Raw genomic sequence first — 24,321 nt, forward strand, 5'->3', positions numbered from 1 at the left:
GGGGGGGTTACGCACTGCGTTACAAAAATGTTCTTCCCTGGTTTCATCAACTGTTCAGAACGAAGTGTGACTTTCTTATGACATCAAGGAAATGTTATAAGAACATAAAATCCAAAAGAAAGAAAGAACATTTCTTTCAATATTACAGTGACCTCAGGGTAAAAAAGATTATGTTGATAAGGCTTTGAAATTTTCTATTTAAATCGATGTGTGTCAGATGTGGCTTCTTTTTTACACTTATTCATAACGTAATTCATTACTGTAAACACTTTATTCATTGCTGGCACAGAGAAAATGAAACACATTTTTTTGAAGGACATGGATGGTGATTCTTGTACATTTTTTCCCATCATCAAAAGAGGTTATATTTAATTATATTAATTATTGTCCATGCCTTGATAAACAGCCCAATGGCAGCTTAACTTGACAATTACTCTTTGGCTAATTTTCATACCCAAATAAATGTTATATTTTTAAGGACATATAAGGCTTTTATTTTTAATGTATTTTTTTTCTAATGATGTAATTGTATCTGACACATAGGGGTCTATTCACTAAGCTGCCAAAGGATCTAGCCGTAGCTTCGGCTGATCCTTCGGCTAGCTTCGGCCCCAGGACCCCTTCGGTTCAGTAGAACCGAAGGGCTGCTGTACGGGCTATTCACTATAGCCCGTACAGCTCCCAAAGTTGGCCAAGCGGCTCAGTCGAGCCAAAGGCATATGCCTCGGCTCGACTGAGCATGTTTGGCCGACCCAAAGCCACACGAAGCCACCCGATGTACGGGTGATTTCAGCCAATACACTGCTGAAATTAGCCGCACAAGCCTGAAGTGAATAGCCGAACAGAGTTCGGCTCACTTCACTTCGGGTCGATTATTCACTTGGCTGCCGCCGGCAGCTTAGTGAATAGACCCCATAGTATTAAAGGTATGAAATTAAAGATAGCTTTTATAAGGAACATTGTTTTATTAGAAGATAGAGCCCTAGTCTTTTTTATTGTAGGTTGTGTACAAATGTGCAAAATAATACAAATGCAATTTTTCAACTTTTTCTATTTTTGTAATTGTATCAAACACGTAAAGTATTAAAGAGATGGCACTTCAGGTGCCACTGAAGTCTGAAGGTGGCAGTGTTAATTTGACGGCAAAAGGCTTATTTTGTCAATGGAGCCTACAGCCTGCATGCCATCACTGCGTCATAGGTGACATAGTGATCAGATGATTAGGAACCACCCTGAATAGTTCTCAGTCATATATGGAAACTGAAGCGGTCAGTGACAACCAAGTTTGAAAGCAAGCAACCGCACAGTGTAAGCTGGTGGCTCTCAAGAGGAGGGCAATTATTAAAGGAGAACTATGGGGTCAGTGCTTCTCCCCATAGTTCTCCCCAGGGTCATGGAAGGACACAAACTAGCATCCTCCCGTGACCCAAAGCTCAGTATAGCTCGCGGTATCCTGAGCCCGCCGCAGCTGGGACGGATCCCGACATTACTGTCGAGATCCACCCAGCTGCGTGATTGACAGCTGGCTCTGCCTATCTAGAGGCAGAGCCAGCTGTACCCGCCTCCTCCCCCGTCTGTTACGCCAGTCAGCGCTGGAGGATCGGACAGGGGGGGGAATCCCTGCAGGGAGCCGTGACTGACAGCCACGGCTCTCTGCTGAGACAGGATCGAGGAGTGAGCGTGAGAGACGGTATGTGTTCGCTCACTTCCCGATCTATTGAGCAGATGTGTGACAGTTTCATTGTCAGACGTCGGCTCAAACTATGAGGCTGAGTGATTTTCACTCACCTCATAGTTCTCCTCTAACACATCCTCTGGATGGGGCATCGGGCTGGAAAATGTTAATATACAGATTGCGGGCAGCAAGAGTTAATGCTTTTTTTGTGTCAGATTTGTATTTATTCAATATACTTTTAGTCAATAGGCAGTTGCTAACTTGTAGTTTCTCAATAAACCATTTGTAATACATAAGACCTTGGCCTAAAAGTTGTAACTAAATTGAGCTGTTTATTATTTCTCCAGATGTAGCAAATGGATTTCACATAACCTTGGACAAGGTACCAAAAGAAGGTGAAAACATGACATTAACTTGCTCTGTTAACAAATATCTGTACACCAACATAAGCTGGATTCTGCGCAGGCGAGTTGGGAATCGTACAATTAACCACAGCATCAGCAAACAAAGAAGTGCTACTACAACTGAATACTCAACCATTTTAACAGCGACTGTGCATAATGCCACTCAGGCTGACTCAGGGGTGTATGAGTGCAGAGCCACAAACACATACAGTGGAGACATAGTTTCACAAAGCAAAGAGATTACTATCACACATTTGGATAGAAAAACACAGCTTTCACGGACCTCAAAACAAAGAAGAAAACATTATGCATCAGAACGTAGAGGAGCCCACTAAGATGACTCTAATCATTATTATGAAAGATTGTGATTTTAAAAATGAAGGTACTGAATATGCTTCCAGAAAGGATTGGAGATGTCTCACTTAACTACATTCTAATACTAACTCTATTGTATAGGAAGCGATCAATCTTCCTGAGATATACCAGTTCAAAGTTGAAGGACCATGTCTCCAAAGACTAATCTTCAAATTGTTCCAGCTATAAGTGTACCCAGGGTTATTTGAATATTTTGGCATGTATCTGAATACACTGTATCTAAGCATATTACTAGGAACCATGCCATTCTGTCAAATTAGTTGTACAGTATATTGTGCATCTAGATTTAAGGGATCCAGGTCCATTGGACACAGATAATGGCTAATGTTATAGACATACACAATCTATACTAAATAAGAATGAATAACAGGTTAAGTCATGTTCGCAAACTTTGGAGACATGTAAAACATTGGGGTTGGTTTACAAAAGAAGTAGAGCATGTTCACTTTCAAAGTGAATTTTCACTTATTTTAGTTAATGAGGTGAATTTGTGCTGACTTCAATCATCTAATCATGTGCAAGTAAAAACTCTGGGTTTTTTGTTTAATCTTTTTTGCCTATGATTGGGTGTTTTACAAAATTAATTTTCACTGTTTTACTTCATTCACTAAGATAAGAGCAAATTCATTTTGAAGTGAACGTGCCCTTCTCCTTTAGTAAATAAGGGTTAAAGTTTATACCTATTATTGATTATTGATTGAAGTTGTGCTGAAGCAAATGTAGCTTAAAGTTTACCTGTGACTAGGCTATGCACATGAAACTATTTACACATTAAACAAGCAGTAACATAGCTTCAAAAACCCTTATTGACCTCTCTAAATGTTTTTTAATGTAAAAGATCCTCAAAGATCAAAACGACTCTAGAGACAGGTTTTATTCTACTTTTAACAGCTCCTCTGTGATTGCATTAGAGGGCTGGCAGGCTGGTATAAAACCAGCATAAACAAAGATTTCAATGTGTTGTGAACTTTGAAAATTAATTTCTCCACAACACTTAGGGAAACATAGACCACTGAAACAGAAAATGGTAAGCGCACTACCAATAATAACACATAGGGGTCTATTCACAAAGCTGCCGAAGGATCTGGCCGTAATATTAAAACATAGACCACTGATTGCTTGTCTAAAAGTGTTTTTACTGCTTGTTCAGAATATGTTAATAATTTAGTGTGCATAATCTGGGCACAGGATCACTTTAATTCGTAGGAGATATAATTCTTTAAAAGGAAACATTTTGGTGTCCAGAAAATTACATTCACTATTTTGCTTGGTAGCTATAATGCACCTTATTGACTGAGCTGCTATACATATATGTCAGTGCAAAAATATATATCATGCAAGTGATTGTGTCAGGCAAATATCTGTCAGAGAATTAATTAATGAAGAAAAAGACAGGTTTTTTTTAAATGTATAGGAAGTTGAACCAGAAAACAATTTCCAATGAAGTTTCCACAAAAGCCATTAACGTAAAGATGTAATTAAGATATATCTTCACCACCATTAGCAGACGAGGTTTCGTATGTATGTTAAATGGCTTAAAGAAAGTTTAGTAACAATGGGTATTATTTTAATTTCTACAAGATTAAAATTCTCTTGAGGTATTATGAAAGTAGTTGCACTGTAAAGTCTATGAAGCATTGATTTTTGTTATATCTATTAGTGGTTTGGGGCAGGATATGTATTTGTGTGTGCCCAGGAACCTTTTTAAATGTATGAGCAGCACATATTTCTTTCTGCCTTAGGACAAGGAATGTGATCTGTTTTTTTACGTTAAGGATTTTTGGCAGGCTGACTAGATAATATGTTGCGTTTAGGAGTTTAGTAATGATTTTAGGTGCTTGTGTTTTCTCTTGAGAAGAAGTCAGGGATGTATGTCTTCCATGAGTATTTCATGACGTATTCCCTCAACTTTATTTTCTGTCTTCTGCCTTTTTCCAGGAGACATATAAACCAATTTATAAATTTACTGAAATACTCATTTCCATCTCGGTCATCTTCTGTAACAGCTCTGTTTTATTTAAGCCTTATTCACCCTAATGTATTTATATCGCAAGTGTTTAGAATTGTATTTTTTTTTAAATAATTATGTATACGCACATAATCTGGAAGGTTTTTCAGTTTATCTTTTAAAAAGATGGATCAGGTTTATTACAGAGTTGTACCTGCTGTCTGGACACAGGGGAGGCAATAATATAGTGGGATTGTTTTAGTAGTTGAGGGGGTTTTTCAGATTCAAAGAGCTATTTATAGATGAGATTCTATCCTTAGAACAAGTAACTTTCTAGTATCTGTAATCTTTAATTCTTTATCTGCATCGTCATTGCAATGTCAGAGGTGTTTGTTTACTTGGGTCATCCCTGGTTAAAACACAGCTGCCTCCAGTATGTGTGTTACATATTCCCTTTACCCAAACAGATCTCTGCACATTCTGCACATATTGGCTGGAAATATTTAATAGCTGAATAATCTTGCTGTAGATCTCATTTTTCTCCTTTCATGACCAGTCTTATGGTAAACCACAACCATAATACAGAGGTCATGCTTTTAAATTTTACCTAAGCTGAAGACCATATCAGTATGTATATAAAACTGTAATATATTTTGTATATTTCAGACAGCAAGAGAATGGTAAAATAAAATATATAAAAAAAATTAAAACAGAGATAACTGTTATATTGAAACCTAGGGGACAAGAAAAAGGCTACTTTCAGTCCATTGTTGTAAGTACAGATAGTGAATCCCACTCTGCAGCTCTTAGGTCTGAAACTGTAAAACTGTTTCAAGCTATCAGATAATTAAAAATTACCACAACATGGCTGCCTCAGTTTTGTGTTGGCCAAGCCTGGAATCTCAGTTTTGGATGTACGTTGGCAGGATTTGTCACCTACTAACTTATTTTATCTCTTGACCTCTGGTGCTCCACCTAGGCCATTACCACGCTGAAAAAGGGTAATACGCTCCTCCAACTGTTCCTTTAAAATATGTCAAACTAAAAACATGTAGAATTTAGTAGCAAGTCTATCTTTCCTTTATAGTGTCCTTTGTGGGTTGTTTGAAAGAGAAACTCAAGGGAAGATGCTCCACTTCTGCAATCCTTCTGACCCTCAAAGGTTGGAGGTCATACAGTGTGCTGCCATGGTCTCTAACCTGGAGAACCTGTTGGGGTAGGCTTAGTTTTAAACTGAAAAGTAGGCAATGGATATTTTGTTTCTGCTAATAAAAAAACTGCTTCGAGTTTATTTAATTTCACTAACTTATTGTAGTTCTTACTAGTTTCAAAGCTGATAAATGGTTTCTGACACTGGCTACCAACTGTCAGATTGAATTAGCCTTGAAACAAATATGCTGATGTTGTACAGCTACAGCAGATGCTGTATATGAAATAGGCTCATCTTTATAAACACAAGCAGAGGAAAAGAAAAGAAGATGCCCTTTTCCTAACCTGCACTTATAGGTGGGATTGTATTGTTTGTATAGGGCAACATAGAGTTTCTTTTGCTTGAGTTTTATAAACACCTGCCTAACCCTGGGGGAGAAACCCAAACAAGGGGCACCTTTCCTGGTGCAAACAGGTTTATTAAGATTAAAAAGCAATTGATGAGAATAAATACTCACAAGAATAAACAAGAATGGAGCTTTGTATAAAAATACATAGACCAAAATGTAAGCCAGTGACAGCTGCACAGCCGTTCCTGTGTGCCAGCAAGGAGGGCTGTGATAATGCGTTTCCGGGGTCACGCCCCCTGCATCAGATTCTAGATGAAGGGGGCGTGACCCCCGAAACGCGTTATCACAGCCCACCTTGCTGGTACACAGGAACGGCTGTGCAGCTGTCACGCGTTATCACAGCCCACCTTACTGGCACACAGGAACGGCTGTGGAGCTGCCACTGGCTTACATTTTGGTCTATATATTTTCATACAAAGCTCCATTCTTTTTTATTCTTGTGAGTATTATTCTCATCAATTGCTTTTTAATCTTAATAAACCTGTCTGCACTAGTAAAGGCACCCCTTGTTTGTGTTTTCCCCCCAGATTTTGCAGTCCCCCTGGCTGGTTTGGGGCAGCGTCCTGCAGAACTTCCACTACATCCTCCTTTTTTTAAATAGATTTTGACTCATTTTGCCCTCTATCTTCTGGTGGAGCGGTCCATTTTGATGCTTTTTGTTTGTATTTGTACCTGCCGAACCCTTGTCACAGCAACCATATATCAGTAGCTATACTCTTCCCATACACACATGCAGACTGCGAGTTTGAGAAAGTTCAATGGAATTAATATCTATAGATATACCTAGATAGGTAAGTTTGTCTATAATGTACATAGGTCGGTTCTGTGCAGCGTTTTTTTTAGACTCTGCGTGATTATTATTATTATTGTACTGTAAAAAAGACAACAGATATTTAATTAAATAATAACCTATACTTTTGTATGTGTTGAACAAACTGTACATAGTTTTTGTTTTAATATGTTAATATAAATTTTAATTAAAGAATAAATAATTGTAAGAAATGCACTGATGTATATGCTTAAGACTATGCGTGCTGTTTACTGTCCACTAAGGGGGTTGTAAAGGCATTCCTGCCTCATTTAGTCACATTAGTTTAATCATTAGATAATGCCTCTGTAGATATTGTCTGTAATTTCTCTGTCAACCTTTTTAAAGTGATTCTAACGTGAGAAAGGTATGGGGGCTGCAATTGCTTTTAAAGCATGCTTGTTTCAGGCATGTAACTCAAAAGTATTAAAGTCATACACAGTCAGACATCTAGCATCTTCAGAGGAAGGGGGTAATGGCAGCCTCAATACGTTTCTCACTTTAATCAATTGGTGGGAAAGGGCAACTGTTATTTGCAAAGTGCAGTAACGCCAGTTTTTACCTTTGATCGTTTTGAAATGGTGAGAAGACGTGATTGCTGTGGTTGCTTTGGGTAAGGCCAAGCATACATCGGCTGATCTCTCACGGAGAACATTAGGCAGTCAAGGATCTGTATGTGTTTATTTGGACTACTACACCATGAGGATTTGCCATGAGTTATTATTCAACTCAGTCAATGTTCAGATTCAGCTTATGTGTAGAGCTTATTGTTTTCCCTCTAGCAATGAGCATTGGTAGATATATTTGCAACACATTGGAAGATCCAATGAGCAGTGTCATGTTCACCCATTATTACTCATGTATACATCAGTCTGCCCATTTGCCATAGGATATGTTCAAAATAATTTGCCTAGTTGCTATAGAATATGCTCAAATTAATCTTATCAGTTGCAATAGGACATAGTAAAATCAACTTGACCATTGGTTATTGGCCAAAGGTTATACTCAAATTACATAGTTACATAGTATTTGAGGTTGAATAAAGACATTAGTCCATCAAGTCCAACCTATTAGGATCTCATTCTAGGAGTACCCGTACCCCTGTATATTACGGTCCCTTAAGAAATCGTCCAAAAGTTTCTTGAACAATTCCACATTATTTGCTGAAATCACCGCCTGTGGCAGTGAGTTCCAGACCCTAACTGATCTTACTGTGAAGAACCCCCTTCGCCCCTTGTGCTGGAATTTTTTTTCCACCAATTTTAGGTGATGGCCTCTAGTTTTTGTAACGGAGTTAATTTTAAACAGTTTATCGCTAATGTTGCTACCACCATTAAACATTTTGTACATGGAAATCATATCCCCCCTTAATCTCCTCACCTCTAATGTGAACATGTTTAAATTTAGTAGCCTCGTCTCGTAGCTCTGGTCCTCCATACCCCTAATTAGTTTGGTTGCCCTTCGCTGGACTTTTTCCAACTCAAGGACATCTTTTCTTAGTACTGGTGACCAGAACTGGACCGCGTACTCCAGATGAGGTCGAACCAATGATCTATAAAGTGGCAAAATTATAGACTTGTCCCTGCAATACATCCCCTTTTTAATACAGGACAAGACCCTGCTAGCTTTGTTTACAGCAGCCTGGCACTGCAAACTACCTTTCAGTTTGTGGTCTACAATGACCCCCAAATCCTTCTCCATTTCTGACTTCCCTAGCGGCATACCCATAATTGTATAACCCATTTGTTTATTTTTAATTCCAAAGTGCATTACTTTGCATTTATCGACATTAAACCTCATCTGCCACATTAATGCCCACTCCCCTATTTTATCCAGGTCCTCCTGTAATGTTATGGTGTCTAAGTCCGTGTCTATTACCCTCCCTATTTTGGTGTCATCCGCAAACACGGAAATATCGCCGTTAACACAGCGATATATAAAAATTGGTCTGACCATTTGCCATAGGATATGTTTTAATTCATTTTTCCAACTGTCATAGAATATGCTCAAATCAATTTTAGCAGTTGCCATAAGATATATTCAAATCAGTCTTACCATTTGCAAATATCCATCCATGTAGGGCCACAATTACTGTACTTTATGCATATTGCTCTTGACCAACAGCCATTTAGAAATGTTTCACTGGAATTATCACCTTTAGACCTGCCATCTTCAAATTACCCACCAAGCTTCGTTGTCCAGCTTGTAACAATTATATGATAAGAATGTTCACCAAGATTCGTTAGGGAATGTCAATTTAATTAAACTATTTACCATTTTGTCCAACCTTTGGCCTTTAAATACATTAGAATATGTATAGGCTTCCCATAGCAACAAGAGCAGTGGGACATGTATATGCCTAGAGCATATGGTTACCATGCTGGTTAGCACTGTCCTCAATGTTCAACTGAATAATAGTTAGCCTGGCTGTGAATGTTCACAGAGCTAAAAGAGTTGCTAGGCAGAAACGAGTCACTAAGATATTTTGGCAGGCAGACAAACTTATAGCCAATCAAAAAATAAAGTGGCTTGGTTGTCTTTTAGCCATTCAACACACAACATTATTGACAGGTCTCATCCAAAAAGCTGATAGTCACCACAAGAACAGACCGCTGAACAAAGCATTATAATCCTTCTATGACCAAGCCATTCTATATAGCCAATCAGAGCACTGAAGCGTCCACATTCCTAAAACAGCACGTAGTGAATAAAAAAAAAAAAATGGAATGTTCACAGCACTCTGCCATCAGTAGCCAAACACAGCAGATACTTGGTTATAACTCATCATAAGCATTAGATGACAAGAAATGTACTTAAATAAATACCTCCACAGCCATAACCCTTTCAGACATTTCCTCTCTATTTTTACTGGGATAGAAAACTATCCAATTGATTGTCAAAAAGATGCAGCACTACAACTTGTAGGCTTCTTTAGTCTAAATCATTTGGGCATCTATAAATATCCCAGATATAGCTTGCTCTTAGATTGATTTAGCTAAGGCAGTAATCCAAAATAAACAAGTCCTTAAATAGAATATTTGTGCAAAGGGGACAGGAAGAAAGGGATTGACAGAAAACAGAAACAGCATAGACACACAAGATGGAATTCTACAGAAAACTGCAGATTAATGTTTTCCCAGTTCAATAAATTAAACTAGTTTGTTATCCAGATCTTAACAAAAACATGTAGCATAGGCTGAAAGTATGAACTGGAGCATGTATGTTTTTTCTTTGTGTGGTAAAATAAATTTTTATTACTGTACCAATGTACTGGGAAATTGTTTGTTAAGAGCCAGACTAACAGTCGTACAGTAAAAAATTTGCATGTCAGACACATATACTGAAGCGCTGGCTGCTTTAATCATTAAGCCCACACATAAACAGCATGGTGTTATCAACTCCACTTTTAACCTGAACAATCAGACATTGTTGACAGGAATGTTTAGACATACAATGAGCAAATTAACCTCTCCAAGTAGTCAGCTCATCCAGTGGTCATTGTGCGCTAATCTGTTGCATATCTGTTACATATCTGTTTTTCAAACAATTACACTCATCCAACCAAACAATCTTTCATACCAATGTATGGGTACTGTAATATTGTACCACAAGTTTGCTGTGTCAAAAAATAAAGTGAACTTCCAAGTTTTTCAAATCTGATTTATTTGACTTACTCTTGTAAAATTGAAGGCAATCTTAATATGTGATTACAAACCTTGGCATTGTGGAAGGATTCTGCCAGATAAATGTGTACTGTTAAGATCTGAAGTGCCTTGTCAGATATAATGTGTTACCTATTACCAAAATAATTAGGTAAATGTGAATGATTTCAGCATGGTGAGTTTCTGACATGAGTGCCATGGAATCCTACAGGGTTATTCACTAAAGGGTGAAGAGTTTGGAGAAGGCAGGAGAAGTGAACAAGCTAGGCTAAAATAACTGATTAGAAAAAAAATCTCCAATTCAGCTCACTTTCCAGTTCAGCTATGTTGTCCTAGATTGTTCACTTCTCCTGCCTTCTCCAAACTCTTCACCCTTTTGTGAATAGCCCTTTTAGACAGCAAAAGGTTACTTAATTAAAACTAGTGCAGAGGAAAAACAGGAACGTTGCTATTAGCATCATTCCCTTCTAAATTGTACTACTGAAAACTGAAGTCTAATTGTTCACTATGGGCAACACATCCACTTTCCTGCAAGGGAAAAATTATAGTGTTGCATTATAGTATTGCTACTCATTTTATGTTTGTATGTATCAATAAACTAATGTTTCTTTTTTTATAAACATGAACATGCTTTTAACATGATAGTATGCTTTTAATGGTTTAAGTTTTCTTTTTTTCCTTTGCTCCGGGTTTGAGACGTTTTCTCCACTGTTATAATTGGTGGTGTAAGTGTTTTGGAAATGGATATAAATATCAAAATAAAAATTGTGAGACAAATCTGTTCACAAGGGTAATTTCACAAATGAGTGTATTTAAAAAAATATATACATAGGAATTTGCAAACACGGAACATTCAACCCAAAACTATTATTTTTTGACGAACTGAAGGGTAAAGTGGGAAAGCTATTTTACCTAAATTGTCTTAGCACATTATCAACATCCAACATTGTGAAGTTCCTCCTTTGAATTTCTCTCCTGACTGCTGTGGCTTATTAAAGTAAAGTGTTAGGGTCCCAACACACCTTACGATTATCATACGATAATCGCGGGAAATCCCGCGATCGTACGATGATCGTAAGGTGTGTGGAAGCCGCGCGACCTCTACTACTGTAAGGTCGCACGACTTTAAACTTACGGACATGTTTGAAAACCCGCCGAGCATCGTACGATGTTCGGCGGGTTTGTGGCATGTCCGTACGATAACAGCCGCACGGGCCGGTGTGCGCAAGCGCACACTGCCCGTTCGGCATTGCGGTCATCGGAAGCCCGCCCCTCAGGGGGCGTGGCTTGCGATCATCGCAAGTACGATCTGCCTATGCAACATAGGCAGATCGTACGTTTTTTTAAGTACCTTACAACCATCGCAAGACAGAAGGTGTGTGCCCAGCCTTAGTCTTATGGATCTACTGGGGCATGTCCCAGATCCCCCAAGAAAATGTTTGAGCATTAAAGGGATTGTTAAGGAAGCCTAAAGTCTTTCTAAAGCCAAACACTGAACATTGTTATCATGGTTCCTCATGTTAATAGCAGTTATCCCTGTAAGTCCCGTATTTAATAGATTCAGCAGTAACTCTAAAATAGCTGTTGATCCTGCCAGAAGCCTGCTCTTCCTGTAGAAGCATGACAACAAAAAAACACAGGGAGCTACCTAGTTTGCTGTTGTCATGCAGTCTCGCATGCTCCATGAATCAGTTTACAGGATTCTGTACCAATGACTGTAGTCAGCCTATGTAATCACATGAATCCCGACTGCCTTTGCTTTAAATTGACAGCAACTCCTGAGTATTATTTTCAGTCTCCGTCTCTAACCTTCAGATCTTGTGGAGAAAAAAAAGGCAATAGCGGTCACGTTACCACCACAAAAGACTTGGATATTATTTGGACATTTGCTGGGATCTATTTCATGTAGCATGTTTAAAAAAGGTGGCAGTATTATTATTGGACTTTTTTTACGCTATGTCTTTACAGATGCTTTAAATGACACCTGACATCAGATGAAAACGGTGGTTGCTATTGCTGAGTTCTTTCATAAAATGTTAGGTCTCTGGGTTATTTAGACAGCAGAGCATTTTTAGTCACTAACCCAGTTAGAGCTCCTTATCGATACCTTCTCCCAGTCACAGATTCAAAGTATTGAAGCTAGAGAATGAGCTTGACAAAGGGGCTGATTTACTAAAGGAGAAGAGGTTGTATAATTAGCAAAGTGAATGTCGGTTAATGAGGTGAAGCTGTGTTCACTAAGAATACCTAATAATGTGCCAGCACAAACCCTGTTTTTTTTTTATTTTCTTTGCATATGATTGAGTATTTATGCTGAAATTAGGGTGAATTTCATAGTAACGTTCAGTTTGAGAAGTGAACAGCCTCTACTCCTTTAGTACATTATCTTCAGACATTCATTTAGCAATGGCAGCCTGCATATGGGGTGCAAATAGCATGAAATACCTAAAAACACTCTACCTCTTCATCATTTACCAGAAATAAATTAATATTTTTTGGGTGGAGTTCTGCTATAAAAAAATGTTCTTTAACAATACGCCAATTCAAATTTGATTTAGGCGTCAACATTAATGACCCGTGAATCTTACACTTTACACTGTGAACTGGAAGGCAATGTTCCATTAAATGAATACAACTGTTAATATTCATTCTATATTAAACTCATAAGACAATATATAACTTATTTAAAGTCAGGTTTTGGAAAATGCTTATTTATACATTGATAAGATAAGATATATACATTAACATTGTCATATGTCTAACGTACTTATTTCAGGTTCTTTATCCTGCAGTACAACATATATATTGTATATATTTTCATACTTTAAAATTGCATTTTAATTGAATTTGAAAATTGTATTAACAGTTCATAGAAGTTTCCTATTTTTACACGCGTGTCCATGGATTTGCTATGTTTATTGGTTTTGTAACCTGGTTTTTCTTTAAAAAAAAAAAAAGATTAAATTTGGATGATTATTATAAGTTATGGACTGGTTTCCTGTTGTACTTCAGAACAAATCATCTATTATTCATTATACAATGGGTTTGTTGTGATGGAGGAGGTCAGACATTTCCAGTGCCATTGATCGATACCAATGGGTGGTTTTAAAAAAAGAAAAAAAACAAACAAAAAACAAAGAAATAGTAACAATGTAACAAGTTTTTATTTGTACAGAATTTCAACAATATGACAACAACTTCTGGTTGGGAACCCGCAAAGCTGTTTCCTCCTTTAATTTTCTAGACCAAGGTCCCATGTCTGGCCTGGGGTTTCACGTGGGAATCGCCTTTCTCAATGTTACAAGTAAACAATGGCATTTCCTCTAGATTCAAGTTTGTGCAGAATAAATATGCTGGGGAAGAATCAATACAGTAGAAGTGACAATCTCACTTTATTATCAAGTGACAATGAATAGTATCTTTGTCAGTATTGGTTGTAATATTCACCTCTTATTCATTTCCTAGTGGCCCATACAACAATGTATCAGAATTAGCATACCCCAACAGAAGTAGTAAAGAACAATATTGAGGAAGTTGTACAGTATTCACTTTATTGGGAGACGGGAACCAAGGATCCGCAACTGTTAAGTACATTTCCTTCTTAAAACTGAACTTCAGTTAGCCAGAAAATGTTAGTAGTATCTAAATCACTTAAATAGCAAGATTTAAATACTCAATCTAGGGGAACTTTAAAGTAAAGGAATACGTCCCTTATTTCTCACTCTGGCCATTGCTTCCACTCTCTTTCACGCCCGCAATGTTGGTGGCTCTTGGCAGGACCGGATTAAGAGCATCTAGGGCCTGGTGCTGAGGATTTTGGTGGGCCTTTGATTTGTAGTCTCTCTTCAGCTTTGAGTCAGTGGTGGAGTACCAGGGCCCAGTTGCAGCTGCCACCCTGGTAGATCTGCCACTGACTCTAAGCTGTAGAGGGACAACAAATCTTAGCAATTCATTATACAGAATACTGCCAACTATAGAGGACTAAAAATTCCAGTAATACATTACACAGAAATGCAGAATACCACCAGCTATAGAGGACTACAAATCCCAGCAATCCATTATACAGCAATGCAGAATAATATCACTAACTATAGAAGAATACAAATCTCAGTAATGCATTACAGAGCAATGCAGAATACGACCAACTTTAGAGAAGTTCAAATCCCAGCAATACATTTTAAAGCAATGCAGAATGGCACCAGCTATAGAGGACTATAAATCCCAGCAATATATTGAAAAGGACTGCAGGATAATACCATCAGCTATAGACGACTACAGATACCAGCAATACATTGTAAAGCACTGCAGAATAATACTATCCACTATAGAGGACTACTAATCCCAGACTACTTTATACAACAATGCAGAATAATATGAAGCTACATACCCTGTGTTGCTCCGGGTTCGCGACCTGATGTCTCCAGAGTCTCAGGAGAGTTGTGCGGGGTTTAGGGGGGGCTGTGCAGGCTCTCAGGAGGCTGTTCAGATTCTTAGGTGGCCAGTGCGGCTCTCAGGGGGCTAGTGCGGGCTCCCTGGGGGATAGTGCTGGCTTTCAGGCGGTCAGTGCGGACCCCAGGTGGTCAGTGCTGCCTTGCAGGTTGTCACTGCGGCCTCGCAGGCGGTCAGGGCGGGCTCCAGGAAGTCAGTGCTTGCTCCAAGTGGTCAGTGCTGGCTCCAGGTGGTCAGTGCAGGCTCCAAGTGGTCAGTGTGGGCTCCAGGTGGTCAGTGCAGGCTCCAGGTGGTCAGCGTCGGCTCCAGGGGGTCAAAATGGGCTCCAGGTGGTCAGTGCTGGCTCTCAGGCGATCAGTGCGGGTTTTAGGTGGTCAGTGCAGGCTCCAGGTGGTCAGTGTGGGTTCCCGGTGGTCAGTGTGGGCTCCAGGTGGTCAGTGCTGGCTCCAGGTGGTCAGTGCAGGATTCAGGTGGTCAGTATGGGCTTTGGGTGGTCAGTGCGGGCTCCAGGTGGTCAGTGCAGGCTCCAGGTGGTCAGTGCAGGCTCCAGGTGGTCAGTGAGGGCTCCAGGTGGTCAGTGAGGGCTCCAGGGGTCAGTATGGGCTCCAGGCAGTCAGTGAAGGCCCCAGACAGTCAGTGTGGGCCCTAGGTGGTCAGTGGGGCTCCAAGTGGTCAGTGAGACTGACCAATTCAGGTCAGCTCAGCCCAAATGTGATTTGGGTTGGGCCGGCTTGCAAGTCTTTCATCTGTTTCTCCATGTTGAACTATACATCCAACCTTTTGGGTTATAGCACAGATACAAGCTGCATTTAGAGACATATATCCATTTTTTATTTAACTGAATATAATGACACAGATATTCTGATCAGCGTCATTTTTTCTGCAAATCAGTCCTTGCTTATCTAGGAGGGAGCAGGGACAAGCCTCCTTTACAGTGATTGATGATGTCACCACTGACTCAAGTGAATAACTAAAGTGGTGCGAGTTCTGAGGTCTGCACAATGAAAGATAACAGGCCACACAAGAGACAAGTATATTTAAATAATTGCATATCCTATTGTAAACCAATTCTTTTTTTTATTCAGAAATGTAGTTTAATAAAAAAAAATGTTGAGGAATTAAAAACAAAAAACATATCCTTTAGAATAAATGTTAAAAGGTGTTCAATTATATGCATATGTCCAACAACAAATTACCACTAAATAAAGAAACCAGACCAAAATGATACACTATGTATAGAGAAATATTTTCTAGAGTTCTGCAATTTTTTTAAATTTGGGATTGAGAGTGGTAAGGGTTGAACTTACAACAGCTTTTTATTAATTTTTTATGTTGGGGACAGGATGTTGTATGTTAGCATTTTATTGCTGTCTATGCCCGTTAGGAAGATTCAGGCTCTCTGTTTGTCCTGGGTCTGAAAGTGAGGGCAAATCTGAATTTCTGAGCTGTCACCAGATATTTTTAGAATTTATATTTAAAAAGACACCTTTTCCCCTCCTGAGGGCCAAAATAAAAGGGTGTAAAGCACTGCTCATGTCCTTCATTGCTGCTGGTTATTGCCCATTTCCTGGGTGTCGTTCAATTGCTTCCTGTGTCTGAGCTCACAGTAGAATGTAATCACCCCTTTGGAAGTTTGTAATATTGTGTTATCATACGTGGAATTTACATTGGATTACATTTTCTACACTAATCAACAGAAATAAGCTCTTTCGTATGAAAGTGAAAACAGAGCTTTGCAAAGTTATTTTAATTAATTAGAATAAAAAAGCACAAAACAATGGATCATATGAGTATACACCATTGTAAAGTCACTGTTTAGTAAATTCACCCTCGGCAGCAACTAGAGCCTTGAGTCTGTATTTGCAGATCTGGACCTTGCAATTTTTCTCTATTGCTCTTGAAAAACTGCTCATACTGTCAGTATGGGCATAGTGAGTCAATGGGGTTGATTTACTAACCTTTTAAACACACCACGAACGTGTATACACCTCTGTAGTGTGTTCCCTCCCAGCAAGATCTATGGGAGGAATCGAAACACCTTTGTAGTGTGTACACACCCAGCAGGTGTGCTGTGCAAAGACTTGCAATGAATTGCAAGGTAATGTGGTGTAAATTAGCTCTATGTTATGTTGCTTGTGTTGATGAATGCAGGAATGTAAATGCATGAGCTAACCATTTTTGTCTAAACTGTGAAGCAGCATTATATATGCATCATGTACATGATTTTTCCATATATGGCATTAGTGGAAATATGCTTTTAGAGACTTTTTGGTTGATAAATACGTTTTGCTGTGTGAAAATCACACACACCTGGTGTGTGTGTGTGTTTAGGTTAGTAAATCACCCCCAATGGCTTTATTCAACTCTAGCCATAAATTCTGTACTGGATTGGGATCCAGGGTCTGGCCCAGTCCTTCATGAACAATACAGCTGTTGTTTTTAAAAAAAACTCTCATGATCCTTTAAAATTAAAAAAGTGGTCCAGAAACTCATGTGCAAATACCTTTCCTTTCTGAACCGCAATAATTTTCTTCTATTTCTTTACTCAATCATGAGTCCACGGCCTGTGTAATAAAGTTGGAAGCTTTGCTGCATTCTCACACCCTAGCCTTTCCCATCATGTAAAATGACTGGTCATTTGCGAGTGGTACAACGAGAGCTCTCCTATGGGCACCTGGGTTGTTTAGAGTTTAACTGACAGGCTCCCCCCCACATTCTCAGTGATGGGGCTTGTCTCGGGAAAGTGCATAGAGCAGAGGACAAGTACCATCAATCATGACTGTTTACCTTTCTGTCTCCTTTACTGTTGGAAATACAACAGCATACTGATTGTATTACTGACTGTAATTATGTCTCTTGAGCAGTAGGTGGCGCAGTAGTGCAATGCTAGTCTATGTTAGTTTTCTATATGCATACCTATCTATGATATACAGGAAGTTCTATATATATGCCATAAATGTTGTATTCTGATGTAATGTTCTCCTAAGCAAGTAAAACTTAATTTAGCATTCCTCAAGATCTCAGTGCTTCATCTAAACACATAACCAATAATTACAGTGTTGTTGGAAATAGGTGGGGGGAGGAGCACTGCCAAGCTCAGCATCTCTGCTTCTACAGCATCTAGAAAGATTGGAAAAAGTGTTAAATGCACTTTGTACCCTATGAGACAGGAGCATGAAAATAAAAATTATGTTGGACTTCTTTAAGCCATTCATGTCTAGTTCTGGATTTATGCTTGTTGTCATTGTCTTTCTGGAAGGCTAATCTTCTACTAATGTAACATACTACATTGGTAACATTTTTGCAGACTGCATCGGATTTTACCTCAGGATTTCCCTGTATTTTGCTGCAATAATTCTACCTCAGAAGCCTTTCATGCTGCTGAGAAACATCACGAATGATGCTGCCATCACCATGCTTCACAGTGGGGATGCTACGTTTGTGATGATATGCATTGTTTTTTTTACACCAAAAAAGAAGATTGATCTGATTGCTAATGATGTCCACTTCTTCAAACAAATCATAGCAGAGCCATCTCAAGCAGCCAGAAGAAAAACAGCACTGCCAGACTACTTTCTATATCTGGTTAAGACAAGGATGGGCAAAGAGCTTTAGATGCTGCCAGTTCTTCTTGCAATGAGGCATTTCATGATAGGTTGAACCACATGAAGGAGATCAGGAAAACAATGACAGAGAAGGTAATTAAGGCCTGGTTCACACCTAGGCGTCAAAAAGCACGTTTTGTGAGCAGATTGTAGCTCATTGACGTTAATGAGAAAAATGTGCATAAAGCGCACATAAAAACACGGACAAACACAGCAAATGGCGTTTTCAAGCATTTCCTATTAAGTCTCTAGGACCAAAATGAGCTGTAATATGCCAAAAAGAAAGCTCCTGTACTTTTTCCAGCAACAGGCCTTTAGCTTTTTGCGACAACATACTCAGATGTGAACAGGGATTTTTTGGGCTGATTTTCTGGGCGTTTTTTGGAGCAGAAAAAGCACTACAAAACGCTCAGTGTAAACCAGACCTAAAGGGATTTCCCTCTTTATGTCTATTACATGCCTGTCTCAGTCATACCTCCATTGTTAGACTTGCTATTAACTGTTGAAAAACAAACAGCCCCCTCTGTCCTTAGCAGCCACTACCTGCAGTACCTTTAGCTGTTCCATTATCTAACCACCACAACCACTATGCCATTCTTCTGCAATGCTTCCTTAGCAAAGAGACCCTTCCCTTCTCTTTCAATCATTCTCACTCTTCACACTTCTAAGTATAGAAAAGAAAGTATTTTGTGGTTCACAAAATGGTGAACTAATGTGCCGCTTATGCTTTTAGCAACCAATTGCCAACAATGCACTTCCTGCCTCTGAACTGTGGTCAGCTGACGTAGAAGGACCAATCATGGAGTTTTTATTTGTACCTGCCATTTTAGTTGCTGCTCCCACATCCTTGCCTTTTTTGATTGTCTTTTCTTTCTGTCATGATTTGTATATTTGTTGCATATTTGTTTTTCCCTCTTTGAAGTAAGGTATGGGCCCCATGGACTCTTGTGTGTGCAGTATGCTTTAATCTTTATTTCACTATAAAGTTGCCTGGTGTCTCCCTTTAAAAATACAGCCCACTAAAGCTGGTTACATAATGTACAAGTAGTCTGTACAATTTCTGACTTTTTTCTCTGAAATAATGCATGATAATTTTAATTTCTTGATAAAAACCTGGCTAATCTGTTACTCAAAAATGTGGCCTAGTAAAAGTGTTTAAATACTGTGTATGGCATCAGTACAGAACTTTGCCTGCTTTGTTCCATGAAATTAGTACACTCTAGTGTTGTTTTTTTATTAAAAACTGGCTGATGTCTCTCCTGTTTAAAATGCAACCTAGCACGAGTTCTTAATTGCTGTGGACAGAGCCACTACAACAATTTGCTGCCCCTTTTCAATGGAAAAAAACACACTCAATTAAAATGAAAAGCTGGCTGGTCTCTGTTTTGTTCAAAATGTGGCCTAGTGAAAGTCCTTAAATACTGTGCACAAAGTCAAGTCTTTGATGAAAAGCTCTCTGATATCTGTCTTCGTTAAAATGTGGCCTAGTAAAAGTGCCAAAATACTGTGTACAGGTTTGCTATTATTTTTTTCTGGCTTTTCTCATTATAATAAATACACTTTAATGCTGATTTTTGGATTAAAAGCTGCCAGTTGTCTTTCCTTTTCAAAATGTGGTCCATTAGAAGTACTTAAATACTGTGTATGAAGTCACTACAATATGTTGCTGTTTAATTTTCAGTGAAATAAACACTTTCTAGTGTTAATTGTTTTTAATTGAATTAAAACCTGGCTGTTTTCTTTCCAATTCAAAATGCAACCTAGTACAAGTGCATAAATATTATGTACTGATTCGCTACAATATTTTGATGGCTTTTATTATGAAATACACTTTCATGTTGATTTTTTTTAAATTGCAGTGGTCCCCTGCTCAAAATGTGTCCAGAACAAGTGCTTAAATGCTGTGCATAGAGTAACTACAACAGTTTGTTGTCTTTTTTAAGTGAAATAAATACACTCTAAAGTTATTTTTATTAAAACCTAGCTTGTGTCTATCCTGTTCAAGAAGCCACCTAGTTTAAGTGCTTAAATACTGGGCACATAGTCAATCAGTATTTTGGTGTTCTTTCTCTGTGCAATTAAAACCCTTATTTTGACTTTTTTAAATTAAAAACCTGGCTGGTGTCTGTCCTATTCAAAATGCATCCTAGTTTAAGTGCTTAAACACTGTGCACTACAATATTTTGCTGTATTTAGTATCTGTACACTAGTATGTTAATGAACCATGGTGTGTGGATGTTTGGGTACCACATCCCAAGCCATGATATGAAACAGAAAAAGAAAAATAGAACAGACTTTTAAAGTCAGACTTTTGGAGTCAGATATGCACAAAATATAAAAACATAGTAAACGTAATTTGAAACACTAAAACGGGTTTTAAATCATAAAACAGTGACATTCTAAATAAAATTAAAATGCATGTAGGTGTACCCCCAAGCCCAAACTTCTCACAATCCATAGAAGCATACAACCCTTATTCCTTTCTTCAGCCTTGTTGGTGGCTTTGTTCCTTTAAGCTAAATATAATTTCAGTCCATAGGAATGGGTGAGAAGTATGTTGTCTCATAAGCACTCAAAGCGTTTCACAGTAAACCGCTTCATCAGGATTGGGCTAATGAACACTAAAGTAAAGCAAAATTGTTACCAACAGCAATAAAAAAACCAATAAATAACTTATATGTCATACTTAACTTACATAATAGACCACTTGTGAGGATATAGTTTCAACCCAGTCTCATGCAGACCCTGGGCACGGACCGGGAGGAACCATAACAGGGCAGAACACCTAAGATTCCATTATTATCTGAAATAAATACATTCTGGTGTTGTTTTTTTTATTCAACGCCAGATAGTGTGTGTCCTGTTTACAAGTACAAATGACTACTTGCAGGGCACAGGGTCACTACAATATTTTGATGGCTTTTTTCTAATGTTGATTTTTGTATTAAAAGCTTACTGTTCAAAATATGGCCTAGTAAAAGTGCCTAAATTCTGTGTTTAGAATCACTACAACAATTCTACAACAATTTGCTGTCTTTTTTTGTAAAATAAATATACTTTAATGCTGATTTTATTATTAAAAGGTGGCTGGTGTCTTTTCTAGTTAAACTGCGATCTAGTATAAGTGCTTAATTACTGTAGAAGAACTTACTAAATTTTTTTGGTGCTTTGTGAAATACACTGTAATGCTATTTTTTAAAATTAAAAACTGGTTGGTGTCTCTCGTGGTTAAGAAATGGCCTAGTAAAACTGCCTAAATACTGTGTATGGAGTCAGTACAATATTGTGCTACCTTTTAAAAAAAAATACACTCTAGTCTTGATTGCTTGATCAAAAGCTGCCTGGTGTGTCTCCTTTTCAAAATGCGGGCTAGTAAAAGTGCTTCAATACAGTGTATAGAGTCAGGACAATATTTTGCTGGCTTATCACTGAGAAACAATACACTCTGATGTTGATTTCTTGATTACAAGCTAACTGTAGTCCCATGAGAAATTGCTGCTTTGTACCAGGTGCTTATAAATTGTGCATGTCAGTACAATATTTCTTGTTTTTTTTTGTAACATAAAACTCTCTAATTTTGATGCATTGATTACCAATCTTCCTGTTGACTCCCTGGAAAACTGCAGCCAACTGTGCATGAAGTCAGTACAGTAAACATGGTTATTGTCTCTGAAATAATGAACTCTAATTGTTTATTTCATAATAAAACATACCTGGTCTGTCCTCTTAAATTGCAGCCTTATAAAGCTGCGCGTGAACTTTGCATTGACTGCAAAATATTCCTAGCTATTCTTTGTGAAATAATACACTTTAATTTCTTTAACTTGTATTGTCGTCTCTTAAATTGTTGCCTACTAAAATGGCTTAAATAGTGTTCACTAAATCTGTATAATATCTCTGGCTCTTTTCTTTAAAACATTACACTGAAATATTAAAAGCACAACAAAGCCTGCCTCATCTGTCCCGTCTAAATTTCATCCTAATAAATCCGCTTATGTACTTTGCATTAACTGCACAATATTTACAGTTTTTTGGGAAAATGTGTATAGTTTAGTAGTGTAAGTTTTTATTTGTTAATAAAACATGTCTAGTCTCTCTCCCTTTGAAATGACGACCTAAAATAGCTGCTTACATACTGTGCATCACAAGTTGATGGGCTCAAGCATTATTATTTTAAGAGTATCATTTCCTATAGTTTTTAGATCTGTTGTGGCTGCTACCCCCACCATTCAATTCAGGCCTACATTGACTGGTGATTTAAAAAATCAGTGTTGCTTCAAAAAATATATGAAAAAAAGTTATTTTTTAAGTTATATTGAATCAAATTGGGTTGCTGATGATGTTGTATTTAGGCCAAGCAATACTGTAAAATTAACAAAAACCTTTTACACAAGCAAAATATGTGATTCCAGAATAAGGAACCCTTTGCAAATTAACTAAAATTCCATTTAATGTTAAAAATAAAAATAAGCTTTTGTTGCAATATTCAGCTTCAACCCAGATATGCCCCCCCCCCAGTTATGCTGTTATATGTCCTTGGTCTGATGGGAAGCATCATTCAACTCACTTCCTCTGAGCCCACCTCAGCCTGTGACTAGACAGTGAAAGGAGAAGAACCGCAGTGATCAGTTCATCTCTCGGTCACTCTGCTTTCTCTACCTATCAACATGCTTCATGTCTGCACATAAACTGATTGTCTCCGTGTGCTGCTACTGCCTCTCTCACTCCAGCTCTGCATACAGAGACTGATATCAGGTCAAATTAAGGTACTTGCATTGCTTGCATTTAAAAGATACATTTACTGGTGTGAATAATTACAGATATTCATTAATTTGTATCTTTGATATCTGCCTAGAGTTTAACAAAAATTAGGCACGCATACGTTTCATCTGAAAAATGCGCAAAGACTTACTTAGTATATTTCTGAAGAAGAAACCCTTTGACATCTTATACAAACAACACAAATATAGCTCCGTTTCTAAATAAAACCCCACTATAAAAACTATACTCTGGAGAAATAAATTACATGAAATTTATGTGAACGAAAACCAACTTGCACAAAGTCCTCCATTTCTCTCAACACTTTTGGTGTATGTCCTATTTTTAGGAAGAAGAAAAATTTGAAGTAAATGCATCTGGTCACGTCTCAGGCCACGCAAGCTTGCATCATGGCCTCAGTTATGAGAACCAGCCTGAGATCATATTATTCCTGTTAAAACATTCCAGGAATTTTAATAGAATTGGGATAGACATTTAAAATACAACATCTTCACAGCATGGACCACACTGTCTCAAAGGGTTTCATGTTATAACATGTGAATGCTATTAGCTCTCCAAGTATTGCAAATAAGAAGAGATAGCTTGTTGTTTACAAAGCATTTTCAATAGTTTTAACAATTGAGTATATTAAAGCAGAACTCCAGGAAGATTAATAGGAATCTACTCAGCATTCTTAATAACATAGACAACAGATACCATCAATAAATAAAATACATCAATAACAACAGAACTTGGATAAAACTGGCCTTGGATTATTGGTATACTGAAATATCAATAATAATATTGAGCACAAACTCTACCTAACAACTTCTGCATGCAAAGCCTAGTCCCTACTACTTGAGCTGTGACCAAACAATAGAAATGATACAGAAAAAACATCCACCTTAGATAGAAGTCAACTGAGCCACATAACTTCAAGGCCACGACAAAAGGGACGGAGGCAGAAGCTTGCTGATATGCTGCTGTAAACTGAACTTCTAACTGTTTCTTCTCTTCTTCATAGGTTTCAACAATAACAACAGAACTTGGATGAAACTGGCCATGGCCTTGTATTATT

General features: G+C 38.0%; 1 protein-coding gene and 1 long non-coding RNA gene across 2 annotated transcripts in view; both read left to right on the top strand.

Moving 5' to 3' along the window:
- The window catches only part of FLT1 (fms related tyrosine kinase 1), a 68,669-nt gene extending 66,013 nt beyond the window's left edge, over positions 1-2,656 (top strand). The window contains exon 13 of the mRNA XM_018567800.1: positions 2,023-2,656. Coding sequence (XP_018423302.1) covers positions 2,023-2,414 — 392 coding nt within the window. The 3' untranslated portion in view covers positions 2,415-2,656. The remainder of the gene's footprint in view (positions 1-2,022) is intronic.
- A 498-nt stretch (positions 2,657-3,154) lies between these two features.
- On the top strand, positions 3,155-23,512 carry LOC108796344. Its single transcript, XR_001941793.1, has 3 exons — positions 3,155-3,236; positions 4,673-4,675; positions 23,501-23,512. It is a non-coding gene; the product is annotated as an uncharacterized LOC108796344 (long non-coding RNA).
- Positions 23,513-24,321: the final 809 nt, after the last annotated feature.

This window comes from Nanorana parkeri, unplaced genomic scaffold (genome assembly GCF_000935625.1).
Source record: "Nanorana parkeri isolate BGI_ZX_2015 unplaced genomic scaffold, ASM93562v1 scaffold1095, whole genome shotgun sequence".
NCBI lineage: Eukaryota > Metazoa > Chordata > Amphibia > Anura > Dicroglossidae > Nanorana > Nanorana parkeri.